Source organism: Copadichromis virginalis, linkage group LG4 (genome assembly GCF_057382275.1).
Source record: "Copadichromis virginalis isolate Kocher_CV1m ecotype Utaka linkage group LG4, C_Virginalis_male_GT1.1, whole genome shotgun sequence".
NCBI classification, from domain to species: domain Eukaryota; kingdom Metazoa; phylum Chordata; class Actinopteri; order Cichliformes; family Cichlidae; genus Copadichromis; species Copadichromis virginalis.
The window spans coordinates 31,046,136-31,057,069 of NC_140621.1; the positions used below are offsets into that span (position 1 = coordinate 31,046,136).

The 10,934-nt window shown below is 41.4% G+C and overlaps 1 protein-coding gene across 2 annotated transcripts; it reads right to left on the reverse strand.

Moving 5' to 3' along the window:
• Nucleotides 1-179: 179 nt before the first annotated feature.
• On the reverse strand, nt 180-9,351 carry fam117aa (family with sequence similarity 117 member Aa). 2 transcript variants are annotated; one of them, XM_085454863.1, is made up of 8 exons: nt 8,823-9,351; nt 7,294-7,439; nt 4,641-4,736; nt 4,335-4,448; nt 3,902-4,018; nt 3,320-3,545; nt 3,005-3,179; nt 180-1,586 (listed from the first exon to the last, which is right to left on the reverse strand). In XM_085454863.1, the coding sequence occupies exons 1-8, from the start codon at nt 8,944-8,946 to the stop codon at nt 1,373-1,375; spliced, it is 1,212 nt and encodes a 403-aa protein (XP_085310989.1). In that variant the 5' UTR covers nt 8,947-9,351; the 3' UTR covers nt 180-1,372. The 2 variants fall into 2 exon arrangements, with proteins under 2 accessions (XP_085310989.1, XP_085310990.1); XM_085454864.1 differs by lacking the exons at nt 7,294-7,439; nt 8,823-9,351 and adding an exon at nt 5,281-5,685.
• Between the last annotated feature and the right edge of the window lie 1,583 nt (nt 9,352-10,934).

Genomic DNA, 10,934 nt, shown 5'->3' on the forward strand with positions numbered 1-10,934 from the left:
GTCGCGTGCCCTTTTGTCGTCCTAGGATGTGGATTAAATTCATTGGTCCGTGTAAGAACTATGGAGCCGCTTTAAGCCAATCACAAAGCTGATTTGGCAAAGGAGGGAGGGTTTAGATTTAAAAGCCCACAGACACACGTGTCAAATGCAGACACGACAACAAAAAATAACCACAGGAATTATAATTACCGTAGAAGGCATTTTAACGCCCCCAAAACAATTTTCTTTTATTGTTTTCTACACAGGCAACAGCACAGGTAACAGTAACTGCTATCACGTAAAAAGAATACCAAAAAAAAAAAAAGAAAAAAGGCTGAAAAATTCTTCGTTGACGTTTACTCCCCATTTATCATGTAGGTCATTTATTATGTTGAAAAAACACAACTGAATAATAATTCAATCAAAAGGAAGTCAAGCTCTTCACTAACACTGTGGTCTAAACTCCAGGGTTCAAAAAAGGCTCAAACTGACAAACACTGCGACCTGCTCTAGTTATTAAAAATAGTTTGGTTATAACAAAGCCCCCTGTAGGCAAATAAAGCTATAAAATGTCTGCTTATAAAACAGCACAAGTCAGAACAGTGAAAACAGAAGCAGTATCGTGTGCTTCTTATAAGGACATAAAAATATGTATCTCCCTTGAAACACATCTGTAGAAAAGTAGGACATTGGAAACTTTAAGCCAAAAATATTTCAAACAGATATATATATATAAAATTCAACAAATATTTTGTTTTTCATCAGTTAACCCTCACAAATTAAGCTGGATGTTTATCTAAAATCAACAATACTCGACTACAAAACCCATCAATTGTTTGGATAGTAAGAAGGCAAAACCTGTACCAGTGTGTGTTCTAAGTGCTAGGGTTTTTGACAGTAAATTCTCACGTTTCAAGATGAAAAATAAAAGCATCCCTTCTAGACTGCGGTCTCTAACTAGAACAATTTTAATGCAAAAGAATGATTTAATAAACGCAAGTATTTATAAAGCTTTTCAAGCATTTCCACAACTTAAATCCTGCAGTCTAATCCATGCCTCATACGGTTGAATACTAGGACAGTTTAAGTGCTGATGAGGTAAATATCAGCTGAATCAAAGCTTCCTGCAGGTGGAAAAAAAACATAAAAAAAACCAAAACAAAAGATAAAGCGGGCAGAATTTAGGCCACAGTTATTCTAAAGTATGACAGCAACAAATCTTCACAGTCACAAAGGTTATTTTGATCACAGTGATGATGGCGTGTTACAGCAGTGATGCAACACTGTCCATTGTCACGATGCATTAAAAAAAAAAAAAATATCACATCCAGTTTCTGCTTGTCCTGGCAGTGCAATGTGGTTCAGTCCTGAGAGACTCTGCTCAGATATCCACCTACTGCATGCCCAGGTGCCTGGTAGGAGAGGCCTGACCTGAGCAGCCAGTGACGGGAGATACCGACAGGCCACGAAAGAGGAGGTCCATGGAGGGCAAGAGGGGCTTCAAAAGACTGACCGGGCAGAAAGCTGAGCCTCCGTGGGGGGTGAAGTTGACTTTATTGGGGTCAGGGCAGGATGACTGGAGGAGAGTCTCATCCTGATAGGCAGAGCTGTAGATGGAGAGATAGAAGCATGAACCCCCATACTGCAACACAGCACCCACGGCTTTATATGTAGTTACATATTTATAGCACCATAATAACAACTTCTACAACCCTTCAATTCCATTAAATCATTCAGTGAAAAATAACTGTCACACAAGATCAGAAGGTTTCAAGTGTGCACTGATATTCTGACAAGACTAATTTAAGCTGTTTTCTTCAAAAGTGTATAAATTAGCTTATTTTCTAAGGTTGTCATAATGCATTGAGCCGCATAGTTGATTTAACACACATTTTTAGGCCAGGTGTCCTTCCTGATGTAACCTTCTCATTTATCCAGACTTGGGACTGCTCCAAGGCAGATACTGACTCGTGACCTCCTGAGGCTGGGTTTGCGTTTCCTCCGAGTTGTGACCTTTGGGCATTAGGCAATTTTGCTAATCAACACACTATGGAATCCCACAAATGTGTAGGATAAAATGCTTTTTCATCTGTTTCTGCTGATATAGTGACTGGAGATTTTTCTACAGAATATCAAATAAGGATGCCAATATTATTGCAATTAATGTGCCACAAATAATAAGTCATCCTAATTCGGTAACACAATCAAGGCTTCATTTTTCCTGTATATTTCATACTTAGTGACAAACAGAATTAACAGATGAAAACGTGGCATATAGGGAACCAATCTAAACTCAGATGGTGTCATAATTTGATAGCAAGTACAGTGTGCAAATAACATCATCTTACTTAAATAATCATAGATTATATATGCATTTATGTCTCTAGATAACTATGTCCTCCTTAACGGGTGGGCCAATCTCAACAAAACTTTGTATAAATATCACCACACATATAGGAATTATTATCATCTATATGTTTTTTTTTAAGGAAAAATTTCCTATAAATCCAAGTTCTTTCTATTTGTATATACATTATGTTTATATAATGATTCCCCTGCAAATGCAATGTTACGGCCTCAGTTTGTACTTGTTTCACGTGTCACGTGGCTTAATGTAAATAAGTTACATTTAAAAACAAATCCTCCTTGGAGACCTCTCAGACTGGAAGAGACTGGAAAAATGGCATAAATTTCATCAAAGTGGTGGACACTTGGTGCTCAACCTGGAAATGTTAAATTCATAAGGGACCACATGTAAATGCATAGCAAGCTGTTACAAAAATACACATAAATAATAAATTTGTATAAAACTTTTGCAACATTATTTGTCATTACTGGCTCCAAGATTACAACGTGTGCCTTTTGTCTTGTGATCTGAACTTGATTTGGAGTGGTAATGACATCCTGTTTTGCTCTGATGGTACTTGTGGGAGGGGTTTAGTTGGGTACAAAAGTAAATTTGTGGTATAGAAAGTAGGAAATAATTGCATGATATGATCTATGCATGATGCTTTGGTGTACTTACACTGCTTCCTCACACACTCGAACTCGCTCACAGCCTTCTGGCGGTTCGCGCTGAAAAGAGTAGGTTTTGTTGGGACGAGGCGAAGAGGAGCAGGCCTGCAGCAGAGGAGGATCCAGTGCAAATGAAGGAAGCGATGCTGATGGAGAGGGACACAAGATCTCATAGTCCACAGGCTCTGCATAAAGAGAGAGAGATTTTCACTAACAATACCAGAATTAAAGCAAATCTCTGTCTGTAGTATTATTATTTTTCAAAAATATATCCATTTATGGTTTAATAAAGCACTGCAAAACAGGAAATGTAAGCCTGTCTAACCTGGCTCTCCCATGGTGCAGGGAGATTGGGATGGGGATAAAAGTGATGGATTCAAAGGACAAGGTGAACCTGAAGGTGTCAGAAGTGACGTATCAAGAATACAAGGGGACTGAGAAGGAGAAAGAAGGGAAGGATCCAGTGGCCCCGGTGAGGGGTCACTCTGAGAGCCACTGCTGCATCTCTGGGCAGGGGCGGGAGCTCTGTGGCCATCTGGGATATCCAAAATCTGTGAAATTTAGAAGCAAATAAATGAAAATTTAGCATAATAACACTGAAGTGAATGTGAATAACGATCCTTTTCTTTTTTTCATGTCAGTATGGACCAAAATCTCTGAGGAATGTTTCCAGCACCTTGTTGAATCTTTGCTATGAATAATTAAAACAGTTCTGAAAGCAAAAGGCGGTCCACCCTGGTATTAGCAAGGTGTAACTAATGAAGTGACCAGTGATGAAATATGGCACACAGATATTTTGATGAGAAAAGCAACTGCACTATAAATTGGTTGATACTGGTAGTTCTTATAACCTTTTGATATTAAAACCTTTCTGGTTTTACGTATAAGCAAGTTTCAGTGCCCTAACCTCATGCTGATCGTCTTGTTTTTCACACACAAACACTTCCTCCAGCTCTAAGTTGAGGCCCTCGACGCTCCGTCGCAGCCGTGGAGCAAGTCTGTTCAGCGGCATCAGCGGCATCGTCTGAGGAGAAACGAGTATAATACGGACAAATTTTGAGGTAGCCTAAGCCTGATTATCTGGTTTTTCACTATTGCAATTGTTAATAGTGCATGTGAACAGTACAGAGTGATATGCTCGTTTCAAACTGTCTTTCAGAGACAGCATGGCAGTAGCACGGCAGACTTGATGACAGCCAGTACTAAAAAAAGAAGCGTTTTTTATATCCCTGTTACCAAGCTCCTCCTCGTCTGCCTGTGGAACACAGTCTGGCATTGGGAGCAATCATGAAAACTTTGTTGTATGTGTCCTTTAATATCCTAATTGGACAAAAGGCTACCTGAGTGACTCCTGCTGCATGACCTGCAGGCAGGGGGTGGGGGGGGAGCTCGCATCCTGCTGAGGGAGGGACATGGCGGGAACGCTTCTGCAACTGGTGTCTCAGCTTGGCCACCTGAGGGCAGAGTGGAGAGAAAAATGATTCAGGGGTCATTGTGATTCATTCAAGGTTAAGGTTCAAAGTTTGCCCTGAAGGAACCCTTTTGTTTCAGGCTATCAATGGGAGGCCAAAGAGAAGAAGAGTGTGGGTATGTGAGAGAAACAGAAGAAATGATTCATTAACTGCTTTAGTGTATACAATACTTGCCTCCCTTAGGTGCTCTGCACTGCCCCAAGAAGCTGAGCGCTTGTGCCCACCAGCACTTCGTCTTCCCCGGGTTTCCTCTGCCCAGGAACTTGGAGTCTTAAAAAAAAAAAAAAAAAAAAAAAAAAGGAAGAGAGAGAGCATATATAAATAAGGCATCCAGTGTTTTGCCTGACATGCTGTTGAGGGGCTCTGGTAGAAAATGGCCTAATTGGCAGTAATTCTGGCTGTCAGAAAGGGCGACCTTTTTGGAGACCCACTCTATTTTTTTTTTTGCCAAAACCAGCAAACTCCATTCGACACTCGTATGCACAACACTTAAGTTGAGCCCCACAGCTGTCTTGCACACCTGCCCCACAACAGCTGTACAGCGGAAGGCGACAAGAAACCACTATGAGCTGCAAAACAGCCCGGCTTACACTCTCATAAAAAAACATCCAAACCACATCAGTGTAAAAACTATAAATACAGTGCATTCAACACCTCAGTGCACTTACACACACAAATAAGTTATTTGTTGTTATTCACAAAGTCACACACTGTTGAGGAAAAACAAAAAGCAGCCAGCAAGCAGACTTTTTAGTGCACTTCTTCCTTTGTCAGTCACAACTCTGTAACATCCTTTTCACTCCTATATCCGTACCGATTTCTTCACATTGACTCTTGATCTTCTACCAGTGGGAGCTGGGTTGTTTGCTGCTGACTGTTGGTTGTATGCAGTAGACTGGACATTCATCATCACACGGGTCAACTTAAGCAACAGGATCCGATACTCTAGGTTCTGGTGCCTCCACGTTTAGGGTCAACTGCTTCACACACTTTCAAAGAATCTGATCCACTCCCTGGTGTCCAGTCTATTCATAAGCCACTCACAGGCAACCATGCACCGTGACTGCATTGTGAATTTCTGTCCCCCGAAACACAAGGTGCTCGGCCTCACAGCTCAGGGAAGTCTTACTGGTGCCATTACTGCCTGTAGAAAAACACCGACATCATCTCCTCTTCAGTCGACTCATACGTACTCTGTCGCCAGGCTAAATAAGTCCGAAAGCAGCATGAGTCAGTCATACAGTGGCATTGGTGTAGAGTTACGGCTACCAACCTCCCCCACCATCCAACATCAAAAACCCCACCCTCCCCAAAACATGGACAAGGGATCATGGAACACGAACCTATAAAAAGACCCCAAGGTACCAAAGCACTTGGTCTCCATGGCTAATATTTCCAGCTTGAGGCACTGATTAAAATGTGCTTGGTATTTATTTTTTTAATATAGTGAACAAGGTGGAAAAAAATATTATTTCCTTTACATTTTGGGCTAATTCTATAAAAAAAAAAAAATTCTTCATTTATGCAGAACCTCAGATTTAAGAAGTCCCAATCAGAGAGTTTTCATTTTTAAAGGTTACTATATTTAACTGCTGCTACTTTAATAGGTCAAATTAAAGAAAACTCTAATGAGATCTGCAATCTCAACAACTATTGAGTGTGTCAAGATCATTTTTAACCACCAAGGTGATTAAAAGTTAGTTAGAGAGGCAAGATTGAGATGGTTTGGACGTGTGCAGAGAAGGGCCAGCGGACATATTGGACAAAGGATGTCGAAGATTTAGGAAGACTACAGACGATTCATGGATGTAGTGAAGGAGGACATGGTGTGACAGAAGAGGAAGCAAAGAATAGGGTGAGATGCTGGCTGCTGTGGCAACACCTAAAGGGAGCAGTCGAACGAAGATGAGGATGACGAGGATGAGATTCCATCAGCTTTGTGCTAATTAGCAAAATGCTAAAACATTGTTGACTGTCAGCATGTTAATATAATGTTAGCATTTAGCTCAAAAACAAGCCAACAAAACTCAAAGAGCTGCAGGCACTTATTCAGACTAAAATCAAATGTAATTGCCTCAAACATTTAATTGATTAATTGGTTGCAGTTACTTTCATTTGATTCACTAAGTGATTATTCTAACACAGACTGGAATAAAAAGGTGCAGTAGTGTGCAAAGTAAAGAATGAAGTAACACCAAACAACTAGTCATATCATCTGACATAATGCAGAGGAACTATGGCAGAAGGAGGTGCTGGGTGGGGTGCTGCTGAGTACGTGTTAGTGTGGTTTTTGGGGAGTGCTGGGGGATGGGGTGCCTGTATAATGAGGTCAGGAGGGGCCTGTGTCTCACAATGGAGGCAAAGGGGGTTCGTTCGGGTTTAAACTGTGTCAGGAGAGAAGACGAAGCTTGCGGAGCTTGGCGATGTTACTCCAGGCTTTGTGCACTAGTTAGGAGCAGATACAGTCGGGGGGGGGGGAGCAGCGAGGGAAGAGAAGCTGATTTTTTTTTTAAAAGAAGAACAAAAACGAGTATTTCCAGTTGGCTGCCTTCCACCCGCCGCGCCGAACTGGAACCACCAGACACCTGCAGAGCTAACATCAGATATCTTGTCCTCTATAGAAATCGTTAACATCCAGGAGAAGCACAGCACACACAAGTTTGCCTTTTATGCAATTGATTCAACAGGTTCACACTGTGTTCCTGCACTAACAGAAGCACTGGTACAGAACAAACTGGGATTAATTGAGACCAAGCTCATTCGATTATAGCAACTCCATCACAGTATCACAGCAGATTTGGGGGTTTCGGGATATATTAATCATTACCTGCGTGGCTTTATCATTGACACAGCTAACTACCGCCCCGTCTGCTTCTTTGGGCCACTGCCCCTGGAGATAGGGTCCGACAATCGCATCCAAAGAAAGAGTTCGGCGGATGGTGGGTTTTGGTGGACGAGCCGTGGTTCTGTCTGCTGTGGAAACAGAGAAAATAGAAAGAAGCCAGGGGCATGTTGAGACTGTGTAAGCTTCCACTCAGTACATGTCGAAACTGTTTCTGTGCTGAAGAGGGATTGAACTCCTGCCTGTGTAATCATGTTTAGCCTTCAGTAAGACACTGTATTGGACATGTAAGTGTAAATAACTCTTTAGCCCCAGTGGCAGTTGCTCACAGCCTCCTTCCTTTCCATAAGTGTGCAGACCACAGGGCTGTGTGAGTGTAACAAGTGTGTATGTGTGCGTGTTGGCAGCGTTTTGTATCTCTGGCAGGTGTGGACCATGCCTTTGACCTGGAGCAAAGCCATCCAGCTACACAACGCTGGCAACACTCACCACAGCCAGCTAGTACATTTACAACTAATCCAAAAGCACACCCACAGTATGTTGTCATCAGCCCATGCTGCAGGGCAGACAGGATACATAAATAACATGCAGATGTGAGTTTTGTGGATACATTGAAAGAACAAGCACTCAAAGTAAAACAAAGAGGTCTTTAAAGCTGCTGCTGTGTTAGCATGAAGCATGCAGCAGGAATCCCACAGGTCAGAGTGCTAAGGGGCAGCTGAGTGTCTAAATAACATTATGAGAACAGTGTTATGTTTCAGGGCTAGCAGCCTTCATTGTTGACTTAGCACGTTGGAATTGTGCTCTTTTGAGCACAATCCAAGTAAAACGGCTGGTGCATAGTTAGGCACACTGAAACAGTTCATGCCCTGGCTTTGGGTGAGAAGCATGGTCGTCTCTTGTATTTGCTTCTTAAATATTCTTCCTGCTTTTCTTCAGTGTGCTGTGGTTCATTAATCATTCAGTGTATGAATAGCTGGTCCTGGTGTTACATGCTTTCCCTCTAGAGCTCCAATTAACAGTTCTAGAGACTTCTGGAAGAATCTTTACAAAGGTGCACTGATTAAACTGCAGAGTACTTTGAGGAATTGAAAAATAATGCATTTCCTATTAAATATGTCAGAAAATAGCAACTATTCCCCCATCACAAATTCACAGTTTTGTCTTACCAGCTTTTCAAAATATAAAAATATGCAGTTTTTAAATGACAAGAACAACTTAATTCATCCACGATAAAAACAGCAGCAGGGTCAGTTTTCATTAATCACCCAGCAATTCATGTTTAATGATTAATCACTCTGGCTCAGTTCCCCTTTGTGATGATACACAGTCAATATTTTTGCTTGAATAAAATCCACTATATATCAAAACCACAAAACATTAACCCTTTGCCCCACTGGGTCACATTTCTAAGGAATAATGATGATTAAGTGATGCACAATCAAACTTTTCAGCTCTGGACCACATGGAAGTGAATGCAGATTCAAGCCCCCTCCTCCTGAGTGTGTATTTACCCGTCTTGACCTCTCTGCTGAGGAGAGCTGAGCCCCTCTGGAGCTGGTATGGGACTGTGGCTCTAAGGGGCTGCAGGCTGGGGTTGCTGCACCCCCGAGGCGCTCCTCCACTTCGGCTCGACATCCCCCCACTTGGCTCCCACAGCCGAGCGCAGCTTATGAAAACAGTCGTCCCTGCTTTTCTTTTTCCTCGTCGTTCACTGCAGCTCTCACGGGCTTTCTCACTGAGCGCGCTCACTTCATCCACACTGATGATCCAAAGCTCTGATCGGGCCTCTGGATGGAGAAACTACTCGAGCTTTCTTTTGTGATGTTGACCATGATGTTTGCTGCCTCACTGCTTAGTTTCGGGAAGAAGAAAAAACACGCGTGTTAAGTGAGCTTTGCAGTTTAACGCATTATACCAAACTCCGTATTATTCTTCATGCTGCAGAGTGAAAAGGGCACCAGCAGAGTCTGAGTGGTCCTGTGTCACATTGCTGCTTGTTTCCCTTGTCTGCAAAGTGACAACACAACTACTCAACCTGTGCAACTATCTCGTGCAGCATGTAATTCCAAGGGAGGATGATGTGGTTGGTTGCTGCAGAATATTACTGAGCACTTATTGGCCATCACATCCATCTGTCTCCTAAAAGGAAAGCCACCGCCCCCCCAAGCATTAAAAAAAATTGAAGCTCCCACCCACTTTGTTGAGATTTTTTTTCCTTCACTATGCGGGGCATGCGCCATCCCCTCCTCCCTTTAAAATCCACGTACAAACCTAAATCTATTCACAGGGTGTACGTGTGGCTGTGTGTGTGAGCCTTTGTGGTCTTTCAAAGAAAGTTCAGGGACCGCTAAAGGTCACTGCAGGGGTTCAAGGGATCGAGGGCAATTTTCTCTATTATATCAGAATAAAGCAATGGCACTGAAGTAACCTTAGAGCAACGTGCTTGTAGGTTTTGCAAGTTGGTAATCCTCCACAGGCTTAAGCAGAAATAGACAAATTAAAGTAATATTTTATTTGATACAATATTCCTAACAGATATTTTCACCATTCTTTTTTTCCTTCTATAAAAAACGTCTTCAACACAAGAACCAGGATTCGGGTTTGTGCACTGTTTACATGATTTTGAACTATTTGCTTGGATTTTTCATTTTTATTCTATCATAACCACAAAATATAGTTGAAATAATCCATAATTCCTGCCAGAGTTATAATTAAAATGTATAATTTCTTGTGGAATGCAGTTAATCATAGAGGAACATCTGCACTATTCAGTATGACTGATGTGCCAAATGGGAGCATCTACAGACTAAACAAATGATATGAACACGTTTTTATTTATGCTACATAGATGCAAATTATAATAATATACTTTTAAAGACCTTAACATTAAGTTAATGAGCTACTTAAAAAGTCCCTGCAGGCATTGTTTGTTCCCAGCAATATGTCCTGGCAGCATAACAAAAGCACAGGAAGCTTGCTGAAGGGCTGAGAGGTTCCTGTGAACTGATGATGATTATGCTTGTAATGTTGAATTATTGCGTCAGGGAAAATAACAGACAAAAATTAATCACTGGGTGTGTAGCTGTTTGACAACTCCATATTTCAGTGACGTAGATAGAATTTTTCACAGAGTGACTGCTGGAGGATTGTGGTGCCCTCTGAAAAAACAAAAAAAGCTTTGGTGAGGACAAAGCATGTCAGGACGCCCACGATCAGCATAGACTAGTCAGATCTGTCTATCATGAGTTATCAACTCCAGGAATTCTTTTACTACTGTTTCAACTGTTTCTTACATCAGCCATGAAATACTGACTATAAAGTTGGTAAAGTTTCAGCCTTTCTATCAAACACTCATCAGCAGAATAATTCTTGCAGGTTATTATGTCAAAGCTGGAATTTTTAAAAAGATGCTTTGATCCGTTTAGAGGAAGTAAAGTCTGTTTTTTTCATTTTGTGTGAAAATGCAAGTACTCTAATTTGTTGCAGAACCCAAAGGCTTAGAAGTTATATGATATTTATATAATATATTTAACCAGCAGATGGAGCCACAGCAATGCAACTCCCTACTTAACATCTACATTGCTTTTGCCACTGTTCCTTCTAAGACACACTAAAAGACACAC

Bases quoted from the DNA above. Each gene is read 5' to 3' on its own strand.
- fam117aa (XM_085454863.1), bottom strand. From the start codon at position 8,946: ATGTCGAGCCGAAGTGGAGGAGCGCCTCGGGGGTGCAGCAACCCCAGC. The intron at 4,019-4,334 runs GTAGCCTTTTGT...GTTTCTCCTCAG, and splicing joins ATGCAGCAGGAGTCACTCAG to ACGATGCCGCTGATGCCGCT. The intron at 3,546-3,901 runs GTTAGGGCACTG...TAAATTTCACAG, and splicing joins AACAAGACGATCAGCATGAG to ATTTTGGATATCCCAGATGG.